The sequence below is a fragment of the Triturus cristatus genome, chromosome 3_2 (assembly GCF_964204655.1).
Source record: "Triturus cristatus chromosome 3_2, aTriCri1.1, whole genome shotgun sequence".
NCBI classification, from domain to species: Eukaryota; Metazoa; Chordata; class Amphibia; order Caudata; family Salamandridae; genus Triturus; species Triturus cristatus.
In genome coordinates, this window is record NC_140584.1 from 775,748,757 (window position 1) to 775,773,200 (window position 24,444).

The window sequence follows — 24,444 nt, forward strand, 5'->3', positions numbered from 1 at the left end:
AATCCGCCCACTGATGACAAAAAAATCACTGTCTCGCTTACACTAATAGCAACACAGCCTCTGCCATTCCTCCAGTCACTAATGCCCAAACTCTGAGACTCGTGACAGTTTCAGCCCTTGAAAACTGGTTAAAGCACTAAGACACCAAGGTCTTAGACATGTAGACCACCAGGGCCTGGTCTCCACCCGCCGGCATAGTTGTGAAGATCTCTGCACCCACAATATCAAGGGCTATCTAATTTCTTGGTACGCCTGGACAGACCATTCTTGCTTTCCTGCATTCCACTTTCTCTGTTTTATACATAAAATGTTTGCCTTGTGGAATGAATACCTTGTGTATATTTGAGGGTCACCTTACACCCCATGCTTCCTAAAATCAGCTTATAAACAATGGTCTATCTGATACGATTTGATAGTTAGGCCACAATGTTACTATTAAGCCTGAGGTATATTTATTTTAAGAGTACTTTACCTCATCCATTACATGGTACCGGGTGTAATTATAGTTTGCCAAAGATTTTATTTGCTTTCTTTGACTACCAATGCTGTTGCGGCCCAGAAGCGCTCCCACATTGCTGATGAGGACTCTGCCAATAAGAAAAGTAGAAAAAAAGATAAGTGGGATGAATATTATTGACAACATTTTACTCTAACTTTGCAACGTTGAGGCCTCCCATAGACTTTGTGTTGTATTATGAGTGTATGTAGCGCACTTGATGTTGCTTTAAGGGACATCTAGATATGAACGTGATGTGTAATTCTACCGATGGTAGTTGCTGGAATGGGGATGGTGTTTATATCTGCTTCGGGTCACTTGCTTAGAAGGGACTTACCACATTTTCGCGAGCTTCACCACACGTGTTAAGTTTGTCACTAGTGATATGGCTGGTCATTATTGTATTGCATTAGACCTTGTTCAGGCAAGTGGCATATAGAGTGAATTAACTGGTTGGTGAAAGAGTGTGTATGATGAAATATTTTGGTGCTAATATGTTTTAAACTGGTGATAGAGGCTGTTCTGGCCATGTGATACTCACAACATACCCGATTCCACCACAGGCAGTCGTACCTTTGAATTATTCAAGGGAATTTAAAACAAGCAGTGATTTGTATCTAGATTCTTGGGGCCCTACTCATAGATAACAGCCCCAAAATTCACCAATACGTTCAACAATGCATAACTCTATCTGAAAGTCTCTAACTCTAGACATCCAAGGCCTCAAACTCTGCCTCCACCTCATCCAGACCTGTATGTCCAGCACCTAACAGATGTTCATTCGACCAAGCTAGAATTCCTGTTATTTGCCAGGAACAGCAAGCAACAACTAGTCCAAGCCAGTCTCAATGACTTGAACCTTGACTGCTTGATAGCTTAGGCACATACTATGTGTATACTCACAATGGGATAGTTAGGCATCACCCCTTCTTTTTTCCACAGTCAACCCATGGTTCTAAAGGTGTGACAGGCACAGCACTAGATATTTGTAGTTATAAGAAAAACAAAGTACAAACTGTATAAATGTCAGGATTTAAGCTAGGCACCAGGCACACGGTGACTGAAGGTTCTGGAGAAAGCCTGCAGAAGCTTAGATGGGTTAGAATGCAAAATCACCAATGTTCAGTGTATACACACACACTCATTTCTCTCATTTCTGGGTTTGAGTCATTTCAAGGTCAAGAGGGGTAAAGCTTTATTTAGAATTCTTGGGGGGCCTTAATTCTGAGAGTGCCACAGTTGTGAGTTGCACTGGCTTTTTTGACTCTTGGTACAGTCCGCTCTCATTTGGTGTTCCTTACAGATCATTATTTTTCTCCCCTCGGCTTCCTTACCTTCTTCTGTTACTGATACTGCCTCTAGTCCCATTTGTTTGTAGGGTCTTTAGAGTGTGTGTTGAGCAGCGTCCAGGGGTCTTTGACAGATTCCTGGTAGGCTCTCATCTCATCATAGTATCATCCGTTGCTGGTACCGGTAAGCCTGGTTTCAGTTGTAATTCATTCATTCTTTGAAACTTAGGTGGTATTAAGTACTGACTGTATGCCCCCTGTCCTCCAGCTGGTCATATCTTAACTACTTCTATAACAACAAGACATAGTGATGCTTCCCTGGAAATAGACGAATCCCAGGAGAGTCGGCTCTGGTCAAAGTGTTCTGTTATTCCCTTTTCCCTATTTCTCCTCCGATTTTTGTGTCTAGAGATATGCACAGAAATTCAGGTATGGCAGTGGCTTTTCGCTGGTCTGAATTTCTGAAACCTGACAGCCTGTCTTCTTGGACAGCACTGCACGGTCACCACTGCAGATAAGCACAGTCATGCCAGTCAGAGTACAGATCTACAGTACTGTGTTTGGGGATGGGTTTGCAAACTCGAACTAGGGTCTCTTTACGAAACCTGTCAGTTTGGTGCTGCTTCACCAATGGCAGACCTGTTGTCACATTCACAATCTGCACAGTGCGAATAACAGCTATTATGCCATTCTACCAGAATCTGTGGTGCAAAGAGAATCGAAGCAGACAAAGAGTGACCTGTGCACTGAACAAAAGGAAGGTATGTGTTTAGGTATTTTCAAGCGAGTTTATCAAAGAACGAAAAGTGCAGAAATATTTTCTTTTGCCATCTGTATAACGATCCCCAGTATCAAGGGCTCTGTAAGTGGGCAGGCTTTTGCATAATTGTGGTATTTTCTGACAAGCTGGGTATCTAAGACATGATAGTGGCACGTCTGGCAAAATGGTGGCGTTGATATTTTGATAGAAATTTTGGTAATATCGAGACATCCTTGTAATAAGGGCTCCTATTCCTGGCACAGTGCCAGCCCTGGCATATTGATGGTAATTTGCTGCTTTTTCAGGGCATCCATATCATAAAGATGATCATCCTCGGTATTGCTGGTCATGGCATAAGGGTGGCAATACCACAAATAGGGTGGACATCAATGGTCACTGCACACTATTGATATAATGCTGGCCCTAGAATAATGCGGGTAATTCCTAGTCTATTGTTGGCATACATGGTGTGATTGTGCCGATTCCAGGAGTAATGCTAGCACTGCCTTAAGGTGCTAATTCCAGTATATAGTGGGCTTTCATAACAGGAAAGTGCCCACCATTCAAATTGCTGGCCCATTTTACTGGTAGTATCGCTTGATATAAGGTGGGCATCCATGACCGCCGCCCATCCATGATGTAGTTCAGTCCCTGGCTTAGTGGTGATAATTCATGCCAGGATGCTTTGCACCTGTGATATATTGCATATTTTGTCCTAATGCTGGTAATGCTCAGTATGGTAATTTATTCAGAAAGGCTATGACTGTCAAATTTCTCTAGACTTCAGCATGGTAGCCCTTGGGCTTTTCGCTCATGACCCTATCCCCTATCTCAACGCCCAGGACCTACTGTTAATTGACCTTTTACTCAATTATAGGGCTCAAATATATTCTGACAGGATGGAATAGTGTAAAAAACAACGGATTCCACACATGATGGGCATGGCTTTGCACTGTATCATCAGCACGTTCTTAAAAGTGCTGAGGATACACAAGAACTAACTCCTTAAAATCTTCCAGCCATCTCTGGGATAGTATAGACATATATATACAGAAATGTAAACCTCTCTAAACACAATAGAGAAACTCATTCAACTTCAAGTCTCCTCATACCTTACACTTTATACACAAATGTAGCACTTTTAAGGAGCGCTGTTTCAGCATAAACCATTCACAGCATTAAAACAGGCATGTCCATCCCACTCCACCTTGCACACCCCCTACCTTCTCTTCTGTCACTAAATCTTTCTGCTAACCGCGTTACCTGTACTCATTTCAAATTAAATTAACTTAATTTAATTTGTGCTTACAACTTCACTTAAATTAATTTGTGTTAACTTAACTTGATTACAAAGGACGAGACCTGATCACAGTTTAGATCTACCTCCAAACGTACAGCTTGTGTTAGATATACTCCCTACTTAGTTTAAATCCACAGATCTAACCTTCTAACTACACTTACTTCATAATTACTTCATACTTACTTCATACAAGTACCATTTGACCATACTACTTTGTGATCCCTCAACCGAAATAATTTATTGGATTTTTTTACTAATGTCGAACCTTCATTCTTCCACTGATGTACACACCCATAAGGATCAACAGATTTTATGTATTTTGCATTGGGTTTTTTTTAGTTATTAAAATCTAAAATATAATTTCGAAAAAAATTAACCAATTGTAATTAACTACAACAGAATCTGAAGAAAATAAGCATAATTAAAGCCAATAGGGCGTGTTTTTTCTTCAGCTGGTCGCTATGCGTGTGCAACCATACATGCATGCGTTCATCTTTAAATGATTTTTAGGTCTCGCCTATGCAGCGCGCATGCGCTGCATCGGAAAGAGACCTTCAGTCTTCGGCACGGCTTTCCCTGCAAAAACGTGCACGCGTTGCATTGCTTCCAATGGCAACGCGTGCACGTCTGGAAATTCACTTGTGGGAGCGAGCAGCTGGTGCCATATGGTAGCAATTATCGTGCCTTGCTGCTCGCTTCCGCAAGGAAATCGCGTAGGCCCCCTCCTCTCTCCCCTCCCCCTGCTGCCGCACGTGCTTTTTATTACTTTTAGCGCGAGGCACGCGTGCTTGTTTTTGTAGGACTTGAGCAGTTCTCATCTGCCCCCCACAATTGTTTGCCTATGGTTTCTCTCTTTCTCCATCACTCTCGCCTTTGTGCTTCTATTATAAATCCCCGAAGTAATGGCTATAATAAAATTGACATTCGTAAGCACGTGAGCGCGTGTGTTTCACCGGGAGCCTGCTGGCTGGTTCACTCTGCAGAGTTCTAACGTTCACCTCAGTCTTGGCCCGAAATCGAGTTGATGTTTCTCAGAGTAAATGAACAAGAAGCAAATTCAGTGTGTGCAATTCGACCTGACTATCTGTCACTTCACATCGCGCAGGTTTATTTCAGTGCACCTCTGACAGAAGCTGAAAGACAGGCTGTCGCGAGCACTGGCGGGCACTGTCTGCCCCCAGGCGTTTGGAAGGGAACTCAGGACAACTCTAATTTATTAATTGGATCCTTTTACTACCATTTGATGTTTTTAAACAAAACTCTGCTTTCAAACTATTTTGATGAACTACATATTTGCCGTAACTCGTCAAGTAAATTGCAGGCTTAAAAAAAATAATAATACCAGGAACCTATTAACAACCATGGTCTCCTTGCTAAGAGTTCCCGAATGTGTAACTCTAAAAGATGTCACTCCCCGGCCACCCTCGCCCCCTCCCCCGCGAGAAAATATCAAAAGTCGATGACGTTGCCGTCTATCATGATGTCATTGTCGCCTACCATGGCGCCTGGAGTTTCTCCAAGTGTGGTTCTGACCGACTCACATAGAATTACTCTCTAGAAAAAGAACAGTTGTTAATCCCCAAGAAAGGGATGCATGTCTATCGGCGCACTCTCATTTGTTGGGTGTCTTCATCCTAAAACCTATGACCCCCTTGCAAATAAAATGCCACAGTAGACTTCTATATCCCTGTAAAAAGGTGTTCATTCCCCATTCAACTTAATATCACCCTTGTCAATGCCTACCTTCACCCTAATTTAGAGTCAAAGCATGGTGACCGGTTTAATGATGAAACTCCAGGAATTTTCTGTTTTTTTTTTATTACCTATCACGTTATTTTTCCCCACCTCCTCCTTTAGACTAGGGCCCTTCTGTGGGGATTCCGGCTGGTGTTGCCCTAGGTAGCTACCTAGAATTGTCTTCCTACCTCACTTATTCCCTCATGGAAAGGGCTCTATGGGGTAAACATTACTCCTCTGTGCTTAATAGAATTCATCCTAAGGGGAATAATCTGCGCATGTCTGCACTGGAGCATTTATAAAGTGGTTCACTCGGTTCCACAGCAAAATGTTGGTTGTGAACTTTCTGTTATACTTGTATGTTGTAAGTGACCTGTAGTGAGGAAAACAAAAACAGTGATGATTGGATTGCTTGAATTAATCCCCGTCACTTGTAATTACTCTAGATTACAATCCAGTCCATCATGTTTTTGCCTAAATTCCACCTCAGATAGGAACCAGCCATGTGCACATCAGCCCTCGTCCTGCTGCAATACAACAGTCCAGTCTGCATTGCTGGGACCATTCCTGTCTGAACCAGAGCACAAACGCCCCCAGACCGGTTTCGGCCTGTTTGGGTCTCGTAAGAGGATGCATCTTGATGTCAGCGGCCCAGTGAGCACCAGACCCATGTCTTGGCATACACGTTGCACTTAAGGTGTCACACTGAGGAAAAGTGATGGGTGGATTGCTTGAATTAATCTCAGCCATTGGTAATGATTCTGGGCCGCAGTCCAGTCCATTGTTTTCTTGGACATCATACCACCTTGGACAGAAACCAGCCATTTGCAAATTAGCCTTGGTCCTGCTCCAGTAGGAACTGTTCAGCCTGAAGTGCCAGATCCGGTCCCCTCTCAATGGGAACTCAAGCAACCTCTGACTAGTTTTGGCATATTTGGGCCTCAGGAAGCCAACTTTATGTCCTCAGCCTGACGGTTACAGGAATGTGCTGTGTCTGATCAGCATAACGGCTTGATTTATCCTTTGCGCAGTCAATAAATTAATGTCCATAACAGTATTGGATGTATGTCATCTTCATTTTCTTTAATTCACAGGGACCTTTCATTTGGACGGTTGAGAAAGAGGAATTAGAAAAGATTCGTACTGTGGAACTAGTCACAATAAAACAATGGCAGCAAAAGCTGTCCTCCTTTGTTGTGATGCAGCAGCCAAAAGGAACAAGTATCTGGCTGCTACGGGGCAGTAGTGGAGGGGCGTGGGTGGGTGGGGCATTAAAAAATAAAATAAAAAACAAAAGTCTATCTTACCTGCTGGCAGCCGCTTCTCCCCCGTTCTCTTCTTCTTCCGTCGACACTGGAAGCAGGAACAAGAAGCACCCAGGCGTCCTGACTTCCCTAGCCAATCACGACGCAGCTGATAGTGGCTTCATGATTGGTCTGGGAGCCGTGGTGCTCAGATGAGGACAGGGAGCCTGGGCAGCTTTTCCACCCATGCTGTGCAACACAGCCCGGTGGGGAACATGCCAAGTGCGCACAACTGTTTGGCTGGTCCAAAACGGCCAGCCAAACTGTATTGCGCACTTAGGGAGTGGAACAAGATATAGATAAGCGCACAACGCAGAGTTAAAACAGTTTGTGAGGTTGTGGCGTGCTGCTGGGGTATCACTCTCTGATCCAGAGTGTCAAGGCAAATGAACAACAAAAGCGTATCCTGGGAGTAGGAGACGTCCCCCTGCGCACAGCTCGAAGCCCCTGGAACAGGGGTTGATGAGATTTCAACAATCAGTGTTCATAATTTTGAAGAAATAATACACGAAAACTTTGATTGGATGTCTAAGTCGATATTTAGTGAATCATATCAATAAACGATCATCCATATGTATCCAAATGTTAATCACTGAGGAGATTGGCCCAATGCCTTTCGGTCCCGAACGGACCTTTGTCAGGGGACGTATCTACAAAGTATAGTAAAGCAAAAGAGTCAGGAAGTCAACTGACAATAATATTGTTATCTGTGCATCAATAGACTAAAAGTGATGATGTGCTCAGAAGAATAACCTCATATGTAAGTCCGAACGTGCAAGGTGAGAAAATAACAAAGCGTCTACTAGTCAAAACTGCAATGTCCGGTTAATCCGTGAATGTTACGGTGTGGGAGGTAAACCGAAATCAACAACGTGACCAGAAAAAATCATAATAATGGTGAGTTCGTTAGTCATAACGTTTGTTAAAATGGGTAAAAACAAAGCTCTGAGCAAAAAGAGAATCATGCGCAAACGGTTACGTACCGGTTCAATAACTGGATGTGGTGCTCAAGAAATGAATGTTCAAACGTGGTGATACATTAAAAATAACGTGAATTCAAACACCAAAGCGTGTGATATATATGGTCGGAAGTGAGAACAGAATATAACGGCTGAGATAGATAAATGAAAAGAAACTTGCGAAACGCGGTGTGCTTCCATAGTGCTCCGTCTGTCTCGTGGTTAATGTTAGAACGAACGCAGAAACGCGCTTCAAGTGTGGCTTTAGTAACGTGACAAGTAAACATAAAAAGAGGGCAGAAGTCAACGAATAAAGACGGGCGCCATATTGTAATGGATAGAGTAGCAAAAAGAGTGACGCAAAGGGTATAGTGGAAATGGTGATGAATACGATTAAATAAAAATGATGAGAGAAGAGCGGTGAGAAGTATAAAACAGATGTGGAAAATGGGAGAAATGAGTTAATGAATAAAAGTAAAAGTAAAGTGAAAGTAAATGAACCAAGTGTGAAAAATAACTGTGAGCAAAAGGCATCAGACAATGTAGTAACATGAACAACTAGGAGAGAATAAATCACAAATAGCACAAAAATTCCATGCGATCATTGAGTCCATTCGGCTTCATGGAATTCAACAGTTTGATCCAATGGTTTTCCCTTTGGAGAAGCAGATTGTGAATGTCTCTTCCTTCTTTGGGTTCCACGGTTTCAAGTACCATGAATTTAAGTTGACTGATGTTGTGATGGAATTCAGTGAAGTGTGTAGCAATTGTAGATTTTGTGTTGTTGGTACGGATGTTACTCTTATGTTCTAGAATTCTAGTCTTCACTTTTCTTTCAGTTTTACCAACGTAAACAAATCCACAAGGGCATTTGAGAAGGTAGATGACATTGATGGTATTGCATGTGGCATTAACTTTGAGGTTGATTTTGTGGCCCTTCATAGGATGATTAATGAAGGGACCAGTAATCACATTGTTGCAGTTGCTACAGTTGTAGCAAGGTCTGGTTCCTTTGTATGTCATAGGTAAGGGTATATCAATAGGTTGAGTGAGGATTTCCTTGAGATTTTTCCCTCTTCTGAAAGCGAAAATGGGTTTGTCTTTGAATAAACCTCTGAAGTCCGGTTCTATGGCCAATATTGGCCAATGCCTTAGGATTGTTCTTTTATAGTGGTTACTCATGGTGGAAAATTTTGATACCACAACTGCTCGTTGGCTGATGGGTTTAACCGATTTGGTTAGAAGTTGAGTTCGGGAAATTGTAGAGCAACGTTGTGTGGCTTGTGTTAAGACCTGCTGTGGGTAACCTCTTTGAGAGAACTTATTGAGCATCTTTTCCATTTCTTGAGTGCAAATGTCTGACTGTGATACAATCCGTTTCACGCGGAGTAGTTGTGAGTATGGTAGATGGTTTTTGAGTGCTGATTGGTGAAAGCTGTTAAAGTGTAACAGGTTGTTACGGTCAGTTTTTTTGCGGTGTATGGTGGTTTCTAGTTTGTTGTTGATACGACTGATTTTGACGTCAAGAAATGTAGCTGTGTACTCTTGCATTTCAAAGGTAAATTGTATTCTTTCATTGATGGTGTTCAAAGCATTGAGTGCTGACATAAGTTCAAAGTGTGATCCTTTCCAAATGAAAAAAAATATCATCAATATACCTAAGAAAAATGATGGTGTGTTCTTTCCATGTGTTGTTGTTCAGTATGTTTTCAGTTTCAAATTTTTCCATGAAGATGTTGGCATATGCCGGTGCGGCACAATTGCCCATTGATGTACCGGTGAGCTGTAAGTACCATTGGTCTTGCCATTTGAAATAGCTGTGATAGAGAGTATAGTATAGTAGTTCCAAAAGAAACAATTGCAGTTGAGGGTCCAAATCTGAATGTAAGAGCGTGTGTTCAATGGCTGAGATGCCTACATCATGTGGAATGGATGTGTACAAGGATGTCACATCAACAGTGCGTAGCCAGTATTCGTTACTGTCCTCCAAGGTGATGGCGTTGATTTTGATGATGAAGTCTGTGGTGTCTTTGACATAGCTACTCATATTTAATACAAAAGGTTGTAGATATCTGTCGAGCTGTGCGCAGGGGGACGTCTCCTACTCCCAGGATACACTTTTGTTGTTCATTTGCACTTAGGGAGTGACCACCACTCCCTCCCCTGCTTTGTGAGCAGTTCAGCCTGCCTCCCCCCCACAGAGGAGTACTAAAAAATAATTGATAATAACATGCTGTTATAATTGTATTTTTCTTGTGAGGCGATGCTCCTCCGCCTTAGCGGAGGAGCCGCCCCTGAAGGAACAGTGGTCCTCTACAGGCAAGGATGCCTTTTGTTACTTGATTAGACTTGTCGGGGGTAAAGGTTAGAGGTCAGTTTATGGAAGTAGAGTTGGCAGTTCTGGAAGTGAGGAGTAATTTAAGAACAGAGGATCATGAGAAAGTCTGCATTTAAAAACAATATTCATGGCTTTTTTATAGCCCACTCTTTCAACCTCAAGGCCTTTTTATGTTGAGCTTAGAGTCAGCGCGCATGCGCTGCTCTGCGAGACTTGCTCTACTTGAGTATGGAATAGACACCCCGCCCACTCTCTGTCCAAATTTGCCATTGGCTTGTGTCGTTGTCCTACGTAAATGCTGGCTTCTGATTCATAAATAGGCTCTTCTCATTCCGTCACTAGCCTTTCAGCAGTTATTAACTTTTTTTATATTGTAAACTAAGCTGTACTTCTAATGTTAGCGTGTCTGAAGATGTGTTTACTGAATTTATTGACCTTCAGTGGGAGCGGAAAACGTAATTTGCTAAAACACACTGCATTTTCCTCTTACATCAGTAGATGAAAGAGTGCAAGGATCATGCATTTTTGTAAGTGATTGATGGTAGTAATTGTTATTAATGCTTGATTTTAATTGCCATTCTCTTTTCGGCAGAGAGCTTATTTTTCTGATAGAAGGCCTCGACAAATAATATAAATAAGTATATATTATGTGTGTTTCTGTTTGGAATTCTGCATACTCATTTGCATTTCCAATCTGTACTGATTTGTATATGTGATGCCGTCTTTGGCGTTTTTGTTCCCCCAGACAGCATGTACACCCAAATAGAACCTCTAAAACGTAAGCCTACTGTACAATTTTCCGTATTAAAATTAGATGTAGAAAAGCCTGAAAGACCCTTTAAACAAGCATTGGCATAGCCAATAGGTCTCGCTTTTGGGACCTTATAAGTATTTAGTTATGCAGCAAAATACCCTTTGTGCAACAACATCAACTGTTGCATGGCTAAGCACTTATAAGGTCTCAAAGGCGAGACCTATTGGCTATGCCAATGCTTGTTTTGTAAGCAAAAGGAAAATCATTCCAAGATGGCACACATGCACGCACATGCATTCACATCAGCCTTCATGGAATGTTTTCCTTTTGAGGCCATCTTGCCATTATTTTTCTTGTGCAATTAAAAGCATTCCAAGATAAACATCATGCTTGTGCATATATTTGCAGCAGCGAAAGTAAAATAATTCCAAGATGGCTGCCATGCACGAATGCACATAAACATTTGCTATCGACGTCTGGTTTAAAAACCATTTAAAGATGACCGCCTGCCGACACGGCTGCAAGTGTGCTAAAGGCATTGTGAAAATAAGCAAATTAACTGCTTGAATACTGAGAGAATATTCCTCTCCATCTCTCAGAAGTACATGCTCCACCTTTTAGGAACCATTGTTATGATGTCATCATTTCAATAGTGCCTTCTACCATTAGTATGGCTCTGATTCACTTTCAAATGTGGGCGCATGTTCTGCATTGCTCTGGGATTTCTACGAATCATTTGTCAAATGGTTATTTATTTGCAGTTAACAGAGACTTTTTATGCTTCTAGGTTAGTTATGATTTGTGAGGCTAATATAAAAATAAACTGAGATTGATTCTGCTAAACATCTTAGCAGTGGCATGGGTATGTGTGCTGAAGGAAGTTAACACTTTTCAATGACCTAGTGTATTGGTTATCCATTCATTGCTCAACCGAATAACATGCTTTACTTGGCTAGCCTTGTTATCCTCAAAACAGCCATTATGCGATACTGTGCACATAATGATTTGCTATGTTTAAAGTAACTTAACTGAATTCTTCTAAGATGTATGTTTTTGAGATGTGAGGTAGGTACCACACTGACAACTATTTAACTTTTGATGTTATGTCTAGCATGTTCAGCTCGACAAAGGTATATTGCATGTGTGATACGCAGCTGAATAGTGTGTATTTTTGGGTGGAAGTGGTGAGTAGTCTTTAGTACCACAATGGTAGACAAAATTGAGTATCACGGAAATTTTTTTCTTTTGGCTGAAGCATGACAAGGTTTTAACTGCTGCTGTTGTGAGCACAGTGATAGGACACTTTCGGCATATGTGTCTTGTTGGATGTATGTATGTTGGGTGGACTTTTAGCCTGTGTCAGCCACGGCCCGTGCAGGTAAGAGCGGTGGAGCAGTGTGGCCGGGTTGGTGGGGGTTGGGGTTTGGTAGGCGTTGACAAGGGAAAATTAATTATTTATTTTCCCTCGTGGTCCTCTGTTGAATGCCCCCAACCCGGCCCACCGCTCTTACCTGCACGGGCCGCTCCTGGTCTGTGTGTTGGATGCCATCTCTGCTGTAGCATAGTGTAGTTTCATTACTACCTGGCAGCAGTAATTTGGCTTTCTATATGCTTACAGGCATCTATATTGCTCCCCCTTGCCAGAGAGGCACTGGAGTTGTGTGCGAGTTTACACCAAAAGAGCATAATCCTAGGAAGCTGAATAATCCAGTTAGTACCAGGTGCCTCGAGGTGGCCTCTGTTTTTTAAAATGTGTGGTTACTGCCACATAAATGAAAACATGTCTGGAAACTAAATATCAATTGCTGCAGCAATTAAAGTTGGTTATGTGAGGAAGAGTTGTGAACGTTTCTCAAGGAATACATATTGTCCTCTTGCTGTACGTTGTAGAAGACCAAGGCCACATGTACGACAGTTTTTAGCTGTCGCAAATGGGAAACCAGCCCATTTGTGACTGCTTTCGTGATTTTAGCAAGTACAAACCTATTTTGTGAGTCGGTAACTTGTTACTGACTCGCAAAATAGGTTTTGCGAGTCGCTATTAGGAAGGGGCATGCCAAGGGCATGCCTCCCTAACAGCGAGTTGCATGGGGATATAAGATTGTTTTGTGACTACAAATGTGGTCGCAAAACAATCGCATTTATCATCAATTTACATTAGTGGTAGGTCAGTTGCAAACGGTAAGGGTCCCCAAGGGACCCCTTCCCTTTTGTGATTGGCAGTGAAAAAGGTTTTTAAGAGCAGACAGTGGTCTTAAATGATGCTCTTAAATTATGAAACTGAAACGTTTTATTATTATTTTTGAAACGTATTGTGTTTTTCTTTAAGGAACATGGGCTGTATTTTAAAAATAAAAACTCCTTCATTGAAAAAGCAGTCACAGACATGGTGGTCTGCTGACCCCAGCAGGCCACCATCCCTGTGTTATTGCCAATTCCTAATGGGTTGCAAATTTCGACCTGCCTCACTAATATTGATGAGGAAGGTCATTTGTGACCCTATTGAGAATTGCAAAATGTGTCTGAGACACATTAGTAAATTTTCTTTAGCGACTCACAGTTTGCGAGTCTCTAAAATTCGCAAATTGCAAGTTGCAAAAGAAAATGGTCGTACGGGAAATTGGGCCATTTGCGAGGGTTGTAGCATGTACCAAAACTATTTTGTGAGTCTATAACCTGTCTGCTGACCCCAGCAGGGCACCATTCCTGTTAGTGCTGGCCGGCCATTTCCAATGGGTTGCAAAATGAGACCTGACTCATGAATATTAATGAAGCAGGTCCTTTGTGACCCATTTGGGAATTGCAAACAGTGTCTCAGACAGTGTCTCAGACACTGTTGTACATTAGAGATTGCGACTCACAATTTGTGGGTCGCTAAAATTCGCAGATTGCGACTCGCAATCTCTAATGGTCGTACATCTGGCCCAAAGAGAAGAAACCTATGGCCATATGTACATAGAAAAAGCATAGCGATTTCATCCGGATCGTTAGTTAGAAATCGCTATTCATTATGTATGACATTTTTTTTATTAATACTTGCGATTGCTACTGAGTCGCAAAGTGACCTACCTCATGCATATGAATGAGGTGGTTTGCAGTTTGCAAACCATTAGGAACTGCAGCCATCACAGGGGTGGTGGCTTGCTGAGGTCAGCAGACCACCATGTCTGTGATTGCATTTTAATAAAGGTTTTTTTTCTTTTTTTGTTGAAACACAGCCCATTTCCTTAAATGAAAACAGGATATGTTTCAACAATAAAAAAATGAAATATTTTGTTTTAATTTTTTTAGGAGCAGGCTCTTAAAAAATGTTTTGCCAACATTCACAAAGGGAAAGGGAAACCCTTCCAATTCGCAAAGGCATTACCACCCACTTTGAGTTGGTGGTAAAGTGCAAATTATTTGTGATCGCATTTTGGTCACAAAACATTTGTACATTCCAATGCGATTCAGTATTTGGAAGGGACTCCCTAAGCACACCCCCTCCAAATACCGAATCGCAAAACTTACATTGCGATTCGGTCACAAGTTACCGAATTGCAATTTGGGCTTTGTACATTGTAAAAAGCATTTTTTCTGGTCACAAACGGGCTGATTCTGCGATTCAGCCTGTTTGCGCCTGGAAAAATGCTACATACACATGAACCCAAGGGCATATGTATCATTATTCGAAATAGCAATTACCTAATTGCAATTCGCTGCAGATCGCACTTAGGTAATCGCTATTTCTAATGTATGAAACTCCACGCGTTTCATTTAGCTATTCCTAGTGGGTCACAAATCAGCCTGCCTCATGAATATTAATGAGGTAGGTCACAATTTGCGACCCATTAGGAATCGCTAAAATCACGGGGGTGGTGACCTGCTGGGGTCAGCATACCACCATGTCGGTGATTGCTTTTAAATAAATCAATCATTTTTTAAAATGCTGCGCGTTTATCCTTAAAGGAAAACAGGTTGCATTTAAAAAAGAATTATTTAACAGCAGTCAGTGGTCTGTGAGATCACTGCCTGCCCTGAAAAAAATGTTTTCGCTACCATTCCCAAAGGGGAAGGGGTCCTTTGGCTACCCCTTCCCATTTGCGAATGGGTTACCACCTACTATGATACATTTGGCCACAAAAGCTTCCGTGCAAAGCTTCAAGCTTGAGTGGGCTTTGCTGAATGGATTAGGGACTAACGCATTTCACCACAGGATGGTGCTTTTCACACCCTGACATCCATGATTAGCAAAGCTACGTCCTCCAACTAAAATATTTTCTTCGAACAGCCCACTTAATAGTTTGACATGAGACGCTAATCAACTCACCTTTCTCCCAAAGAGGTACTATCGCTATTTTTTTGATAGAGTAGGAAATTGCACGTCAGACCAATTAGCAAAGAAAATTATCTTTCTGGTAGAAAATATAAGGCTGGTCTGGTTTCTGGTTTAATGTGCTTACACATGCAAACACAGACGTACTCAAATGGTATTTGCATGCGTTAACTTGCGTTAGTCATTTAACCCAGACCTCTTGGCTTTGCCAATGCTAGGTGTCCTAAGAATGGCAAGCATTTCCAGTGTATCACGCTAAATGATGCTTTGGTGTTTACTTATCCCCTTTTCACGAGCAATAAGGCATATTTTGGCCATTTGTTACTAATCGGCACCTTTTTGGGGGCACTTGTGTTGGCACAACTAGGCCCATTTCTACATTAGACTGAATATAGCACCATCGGCCACAGCTCCTGCAGATGAAGTGCAGTAACAGCTCCTCACTCCCAAAAATGTCATATGCATCAGAATTAGCAGGTTTGTGTGGCCACAACAGCCTGCTCGCTGACGCTCAGTGATGCCACGCAAGCAGCCTTCCCTCCAGAGATGCAGATCCGGCTGCACACACAGTGACGTGACACGTCTCAGGTTACCGGCATCTTATTTTCCTTTCACCTTTACAACATTGTACCAGTGTGATGGAAGCTTCCACTGATGTGTGTGCTGTGTGAAAGCTTTTCCTGCTCTTGCCTGTATTGCACACGTGCTGCTTGTATGCTTGTGAAGGAGATTTGTACTGCGGCCATACTGTGTGCACTGTTTGCTAAGGTGAGAAAACAAAAAATACTGCTTTGCGAATACAATGCACGCAATAGATTAATATTTTAATGTGAATTAAGGTGTCATGATTAAGTGTACTTTTGAGATGCTAAACAGCCCTCGTGCATTACAATACAAGCACTCGGTATGAGGTAGAATTATACTTATACTCATCTGGTTGAAGGCAAAGCCACACTCTATGTACTTTAAAGCATCAGTAGCAATAGGTCATGGATACACGTGCGCATTCAGACCAGACCCAAAATGATCTCACTGGGAGAGCCGCACTGATGGGTACGGAGTTCATTCTAATCTTCCAGTAAGATTAGGCTATCTGAGTGAGCAGCTTGGGTGGGAATGGATCATCCGGTTTACAGCCAGTTCAAAGTTTAGCGATTACCGCCCTCGGTCCTTGGTCAAGAGTGGAAACATTGGCCATTTGAGAGAGACATTGCTCGGCTTTCCTAAAAACCCCCTCTTCACTGCCCTGGACGCCTCGTATGTCAAGTGGAAACCCCAACCATACTTTAATTACTCCCTTCAACCACAGACTCGCAACAAATTCATTTATATGAGGCTGTTAGCCTTTCCAATTTACGACTTTAATCCGCTTTCGGCTCGGAGGAATGGACAGCTAACGTGTAGGCTTTGTAATTACCCAGATGAGTCTTGGTTACATCTGCTATGCTGTTGTCCCCACCTTGCTCGCGACCGTTGTCGACTATTGTTCCCAGTCTTTCGGGACAAGCTGCTGAGGCATTGCAGGGAAGCATCTGATTTGTGTTCACCAAAAGACTACTTTTGAACATGCATTTTAAGACGAATCATCTTACTCAAACGGGATCGAATGGTGTAGCAGGCTTTCTCTCAGCTGTTCCAGGAAGGATGATGGCACCATGACATGAACCTCGGCTCTGGGATGGATGCTCTCCACCTGACTTGGTTTCCATAGATCCAACTGGAGGAAAAACACAAGTGTTAATAGTGAAAGGTTGGCGGAGTATTCATGAGAGCCTTGAATGTTCACGTCAGCATGCACACTTACACAGGCACCTAACTTCCTATTGCCCGATTCACAAAGATTTTCCTGTGAGCAGGTGTGACTTGCTCTTTACTTACCCTTGAATTTCCCTTGAGTGAGTCAAACCTACTTATAGAAATCACCTTATGAATCAGGCCCTACATAAGGCATATCACATTACGCATGCACGTAAAGTACGTTTACCCCTACAATATCATTAGTTGACGGCAAGGGATGTTGCCAGACAGTTTGCTAATTGATGTCACTGACAAGGTTATGAATCCCAATTACCTGCCTCAAATCCTTGTCTCACTGGGCACAATTTCACATTACCCTTTACTATTAGCAATGTTAGAACTGGGATTCCCCAGTTGGCTGAGCTAGGTACATTAGGCAAAATAGGCACCCTCGCTTCTAAGTCAGGGAAAGGAAGGACACCTTCTCAGATAGCCCCTGCTCACCCGCTCGGTAGCTTGGCACGAGCAGCCAGGCTTATATTCAAGGCAAATGTGTAAAGTATTTGCAACCACGCTCTCAGTGACCCAATGATGACACCACAAAAGGACTCCACACGAGTTTCATAGAAAAACAAGTATATGTTTCTGTAAAAAGATATACGATGAGACCACACAATAAGAATCCAACATATGCGTATTTATAATATTCCTCCTGGCCGGTTATTAGGCCAGTCAGCCCTTGTAGGTTCTGGCGGTATTCATGAGCAATTCTCAGAGGAGCTGTGCCGCTGGCCCTAGCCCGTTGATGATCCAATGCAGTCCTAATGCAATACTATGCAGTTCGGTATGCAACAATCAAGCAGTTCTTAATGCCAAAATAATGCAATGCGTAATTGTTAGACTTGGGGGTCTCTAGTTGGCACAAGTATGCACTTGGGACAAATAGGGACCTCCTCCTCTAGTCAGGGTAAGGGGGTACACTCCCAAAATAACCCCTGCTCATCCCCTTGGTAGCTTGGCACGAGCAGACAGGCTTATCTCAGAGGCAGTGTGTAAAGCATTTGTGAACACATACAGTAAACAAGTGACAACACTACAAATGGACACCACACAGGTTTTATATTAAAAATAAGTATTCTTTATATAGATTTACCACAAGACCATTAAATGACAAAAACACACAATACTGTTACTTTAGATGGTAGTATTTTGCTTAGTTCTCTTAAGTTCTTAAATGCGACACTTTAAGTCAATGTACCTTTTAGATGCGACACGCAGGGCAACGAAAGTGTTGCAACGATGTTGATGCGATGAAGTTTTTGGTGCAAAGAAATAAAGACGTGAAGATCTTCCAGATGCATTACGCTTCTTCGATTTTGCGAGAAGACTCGACTCGATGCTTCATCTGCAGCCGCGTCACCCTTTACGCGATGCGACGACAGCGGCCTTGGCAGCGACACTCTTCTCCGACGTTTGCGAGACGCTTCCGCTCGATGCGATGTTGCAGTGGCGACACACCTTTATGCGATGCGACAACAGCAGCTCCGATGGCGGCACGCTTCTCTGTGGATGCGATGTGCTTTTCTTGATGCAGTGTAATGCGACAACTACGATGGCTGCGATGGCGACACGCTTCTTCCTCGATGCGAGACTCTTCTCTTGATGCTGTGCAATGCGTCAGCTACGATGGCTGCGATGGCGACACGCTTCTTTGGCGTTGCGAGACACTTCCTGGATGATGCGAGACGCTTCCGCTCGATGCGATGCTGCAGCGGCGACACACTTTACGAGATGCAACAACAGCTCCGATAGCGGCACGCTCCTTCTTGAGTCGCGCTTCCTGCTCCTTGTGACACGCAGTCCCTCAGAAGGCCCAACAACAGCAGCAGGCACTGCCAAAGAACTCTGGGGAGCTGGAGGGTGAAGTCTGTTGTTCCTGAGACTTCAGCAGGAGGCAAGCTCTTTTTCAAGCCCTTGGAGAGCCTTCACAAGTTGAGCAAAAGTACACTCAAAGTTTCTTTCTCCTCTCTTTGGCAGTAAGGCAACCACTGCAGGCCAATCCCCCAGGTTCAGGGATAGTTTCCTCCTCAGCTTCTTCTGGTTCCTTCCTCAGCAGAGGTTCTTCTTGTTTTCCCAAAGTGATCTAAATTCTTGAGATCAGGTTCCCAATACTTATACCCCAAAATACTTTGTCCTCTGAAGGCAGAGGGGCCTTTTCCCAGTCCAAACCAGTTCCTGAGAACTCTGTTTACCAGACTTCTTTCCTTTCACAGTGTAGGGTAGAAACATCAGCCGCCCCACAGGAGGTGGAGCCAGCATTGTGGAAGGCAAGTACAGCCCTGGAGCACTTTGTTGACAGGATTCCTTCTTTCATTCACTGTGCAGGGCAGAGACATCAGCCAGGGGTGGAGCCAGCACTGTGGGGGGCAGGCACAGGTGCGACTCCTCCCTCCCATCTAGATGCAGATCTCTCTATTCACCACTGTGCTGACTCACCCTGTCTCCTGGAGCCACCCACACCCCTCAGCTCATGTCACTCCAGACATGCACTCCACATCAGGCAGGCAGACACATAGCACACAGAAATGCCAACTTCTAAAAGTGGCACTTCTCCACCAGTCACCATAAATCTGCGCACACCGTTGCGCAGCATTTATTCTCACGATTTCATACATGCTAAACTTGCCCCTGCACTCCTCTCATACCAGGAATTACCATGGACACACATATCCCCCATGCATTCCTATGGGAGGGCAGGCCAATCTCACGACACGCACTCAGAGCACACACGCCTTTACACTGGGCCACAGTGCTAAAGTGCGCAGAGGCCAAAAACTATCAATATCAGGTCACAGAGAAGGCAACAAGTTTAGGGCTGAACCTGCCAAAAGGGCCAAGTTCAACAAAAGGCCAGCAACAAAAGCCATAGTATCTCTGGCTTAAGTGCTGTCACAAATTATCAAAGTGTTTCAATTGCTGGTTATGAAATCATTAGGTTATTGGTCTTACATAAAACGGATGCAGCAAGGACTGCTAACCTTACAAGCAACCGGTGATTCTGTGCTAGATGGAGATTTGGTGTGCGTTTTCATCTATGGTATAGTGCCTTTCTTCAAGCTCCAGGCACCGAGCAGTACAAAAGGAACTTTAGACTCTCATGCCAGAAACGTAAAGGAAAATCCAGGTAATTTGGGACTGAAAGTTCACAAGATTGCAACTTTTTGTAAAATCTCAAACCTTGACTACCCCACTGCCTCTTATGCTCTTCAACACGAGTCGCATAACTTATCAGACATGTTAGGACTTGTGATGCAACACTTGGATTCAGTTAAGATTTTGTAGCTGTTTTATAGTCAAGCTCAATTCAGGATTTCACCTTTTAAAATAATTCAGTAAATTAGAGGCCCACATTTTCTACAATGGTTTTGCGCAGGCATAAAGCTGTGATAACAAGAGTGTCGATCAAATTTCAGGTACTAAAATGTTTTAGTTCTAAAAGTTGATCCTCGCACAGGGCCAAAAGTGTTTTATGCCATGAAGAGGGCGTGGCAGTGGTAGAACAGTGAATGGCCCCGCAGTTTTGACCACAAAACCAGATCAACTAAATAGCCTGAGCTTGTTTAGCCCCAAACACTTATACCAAGTAAAATCAGGCATAAGCAAAAGCCAACATTATGTTGTGTAATGTAGCAATGTGTAACGTGTACTTTATAAAAGAAACACACACTCACACACGCACGTACGCACACACACACAACCTCCTCCCCACCTGTGCGTTCGTCTTTGAACTGGAGGGTGTACTTCCAGCACACATTTTTAGCTAGACATTCCTGGCTAGACATTCCTGGCTCGTTTTTGTGCAGTAGCTCAAACCTCAGTGCTAACTTAGTGTCAACTCCCCAGATGTCATCATGGGCAGGTGACTCTGTAAATTTGGCTCTGCATTTTTTTATTTTTTGCGCAATGCAGTGCTGACATTTTTCTGCCCCGCTCTGTTGCGTGAAAGATAGTTTACAAAGGTAACACAAACCTGACGTAAAGTCTACTGGTGGGATTTACAATCCAACGTAAATTCTGATTTGCGTTGGTTTATAATCTAAACACAACACAATGCAACGTGCTGCCAGGAGTTACTTTGTGCCAAGGGGGCGTTCATTGGGTGGTGCATGGACTTTCCCATGCGACCACCCAAGAGTTTCAATGTAAATCCCTGTATACAAAGAATTGTACACATGAATTTGGTCCAAAATCCTGTGTCTCCCTGAGGCAGGCGAACAAGGAGAACATTTTTCATTTCTCCTTGCTTTTTCCAATTTGCATGTGTGCTGCATTATGTAGAAGAAGTACAAAGATAAAAATGCCTTAAAGCACAGTTTTCCTGCAGAAAAACTATGCTGAGTACAGCGCAGACACCCTTGCACTATGTCACAAGAGTGCCGGCGTTGGCGCATGGCAGACAGGAGTGCACGAGTGCAGAGTGAGAGAGCAGAACTGCACTACTTATAAGTAGATATGGTACAGTTCTGTACTCTTCTGTTCATGCAACGCAACACATCAACTTTACTTGCTGCGCTACATTATGTGAACTCTGTAAATATGTTATAGTTATATTATAAATGTTATTCACACAATTAATCGAGCATAGCACAAGATATACCCTCCATCAAATATTATCAACCAATTTTACATTCATTTAAGTTGGATAAACGTATGGAGATCAAAAAATCGATATTCTTCCTAACCCAAATTAAGGATGCATCAGTGCAAGCGTTGTGGAGAATTGCAACTCGTATAGATCAAACTGCAAAAAAGCAATTAAAAACTATTTTGGTTTGTGATGCCCATTCAATTAATGTTGTGGTTTCTTACATATTTTGCATGACTTGTGTTTCCTTTTCCATTTTTATCTAAACAAAACCCTTTGTTAATTTCACCCACTGTAGAAAAAGCATTCAATAGTGGGTTTTATGTCTTGGATATGCTTATTATGCTCTGGCTGACGGAAAAGCATTGTCCCAAAATGTAGTGGCTGGGCAGTAAACTTCAGCTTGCATGGTCCAATCATGACGTAAGATGCAATGTATGCTTTGTCTCTTGTCCCTAGTGTATCTTGTAACTTGGTAATGAGGAGCTGTACTGGATATAAGATAAAGTACCTCTTGCCGTACATTATAAGGATAATGCAAGTGATTGAAGAGTTCCTTGACCACATAGAGGAATGAGGCCGACTTCTGTCCAAAAGACAATTTCCGTGAAGAATGCCAAGCGCACTGCGAGCGGGCGCAGGGGTTAATAAGGTCAAATCATGCTCTACTTACGAGCCAGGTCTTGCAGAGGCTTTGGAGGTGCTGCACTTGTTCGGATGTTTGAGGGATGACTTTAAACACCTGGTCCCTGCAACAAAAGACTGATATTACAAAAAGACACCTTTTCTATTGCCTGGCAAACTATTTCCTCATTTGATCGACATTTCCTCTTTCGTATGACATGTGTGAAAATAATATTGCTATATCTTTATTTATTGCCAAACGTTCATATTTTGATAAATTTTATGGTGCTTTGTGTATTTCTCTCTATTTTTGGAAGCGTAGATGGAAGAGTGGAGGGTGAAAACTGCAGAAAGTTCTCCCAAGTAACAGGAGCATTTCACTCCTGATCTTAGCTTAATGAAAAGGGAGAGGAGGGTGCAAGAAGCTCACATGTTCACCTGCTTCAATGAAGGGATGGCTAGTGCTCTTGGGGGCATTGGGGTACTTAGAAATAGTGACTGGACCTCCTTCTCCAAAGCTGCATTCTAATCCAGCACATACGTTTCATTCATAAATCTCACTCAGTTTTGTAGACTGTGTTGCCTATGGGTGTGCCTATTTTTTCTTGAAGGGTTACTAAATAAGAGACAAAATGGTAAAGGAAATTGATGCCTCCCCGCTCCCCATCACCTCTCATTAGGCAGGGAATTGATCATGCCCAAGGTCATTTTCTGTTGTCATCCTGAAACAAAAGCTGCGCCAACACTTACCCATCGTACATTAACTTCTGGCCAAACACCACAGAGACCCCGAGTGCCAGAAGACAGACCCCCCATGCCTGTAGCTTCATGATTGAGCGGAGGCAGTCGAGGTGAGAGAACTAGGACACCACTCAGCCTGTCGTGATGTGAAGTGACTGTGAGACAACTCCAAGAGTTTCTTCCAAGTGGGTTCACTGATAAGGTTATCAATAATGCTAAACATGTCTGAAATCATTGACTAACTTGTACTTACTCAGGTATCAACAACAGAATTGTTAATCTCTCTGAAAGCATTTAGTGAACTACTTCTGGGCGTGGCTGAAAACGGGGATCATTATTATGATGGCAGTTTTGCTGCTGAAGTGAAAGGCTGTGTTCTTGTGAGATATAAGCAACTAGCAGACACATGTAGCCTGCCTTTTTTTAACCAGTCTTGCAGATTCCATAGGTGTGGATAAGCGCATCTTTAGGTTAGAGGGACTCTACTAATCTTTTACCAGGAATGTTGGAGATTTCTGCTGTTGGTGGACTGATAAGATCTCTTCTTTAGAAAGTCCTCTTTCATCATTTGCAAACAAGACATTTACATCTGAAATTATCAGAGCAGCCTTAACATTTCAAGGAGCCCATATTGGAGCACCTGCTTGAGAGGTTGCAGCTCACCAGAGTGTGACACATAGGTTAGGTTCTCCAAGCCGGTCATTCTAGTTAGAGAATGAGTACTAGCTACCTAGACCCTTGCAGGGTTTACTGATTAGTACTAGCAGAGCAGATCAGGTAGAGATCTAAATGGTTGCATGCTTGGTTGGAATATGAGATCAGGTTAGAAGCCCACAAATATCCTTCCATCACATTGGCTAGCTAGGACATAAGCAGTGGTTCAGTTTCAAATTGAAGTTGACCATCATTACTTGTCATAGTGCATATAGGATTAATTTGTTTAATGGTCTGCAAAGAGTACTTCACTACATTCATTCAGCAATCCACTTGTCCATAATTGCTTTGTTGATCACATCACTATCCTCGTGAAACATATTGCCAAGTATACTATTATTTTACAAGTGCATAAACATATTCTTCTTCATTATGGGCAGTATAAGTTAATGTAGTAAAACAATATATATCTTGGTATCAGCTGTTCTCTGATCACATTGACACACACAATCAATAACTTCGCCCCAGTGCCTTGTCTGCCCATATCAAATGCCAGTGCTAGACTTTTTGTCTGACTAGGTAAAAATATTGCCTCCCCCTTAAGTACTAGTTGCTGTTTTCAAACATAATCTATCCCACATACCTCTGCTTCCATCACCCTAGACGACGCCTTTCATTCCCTTATCCTGGGACCAACTTTCCAGCTACTTTCTAGGGAAAGTGTTCACCATTTAACAACAGAATTTTAGTCTCTACTAGATGCATCTTCTCTACTTATCTTGCTCACCTTT

General features: G+C 42.7%; 1 protein-coding gene across 1 annotated transcript in view; it reads right to left on the reverse strand.

Annotated features, from left to right (window-relative positions):
- Positions 1 to 23,160, reverse strand: part of LOC146858079 (carboxypeptidase O-like) — a 226,483-nt gene extending 203,323 nt beyond the window's left edge. The window contains exons 1-4 of the mRNA XM_085646867.1: positions 23,009 to 23,160; positions 22,308 to 22,383; positions 16,845 to 16,969; positions 473 to 587 (exon numbers count right to left, since the gene is read on the reverse strand). Of these exons, the coding sequence (XP_085502993.1) occupies positions 473 to 587; positions 16,845 to 16,969; positions 22,308 to 22,383; positions 23,009 to 23,088 (396 nt within the window). The 5' untranslated portion in view covers positions 23,089 to 23,160. The remainder of the gene's footprint in view (positions 1 to 472; positions 588 to 16,844; positions 16,970 to 22,307; positions 22,384 to 23,008) is intronic.
- Between the last annotated feature and the right edge of the window lie 1,284 nt (positions 23,161 to 24,444).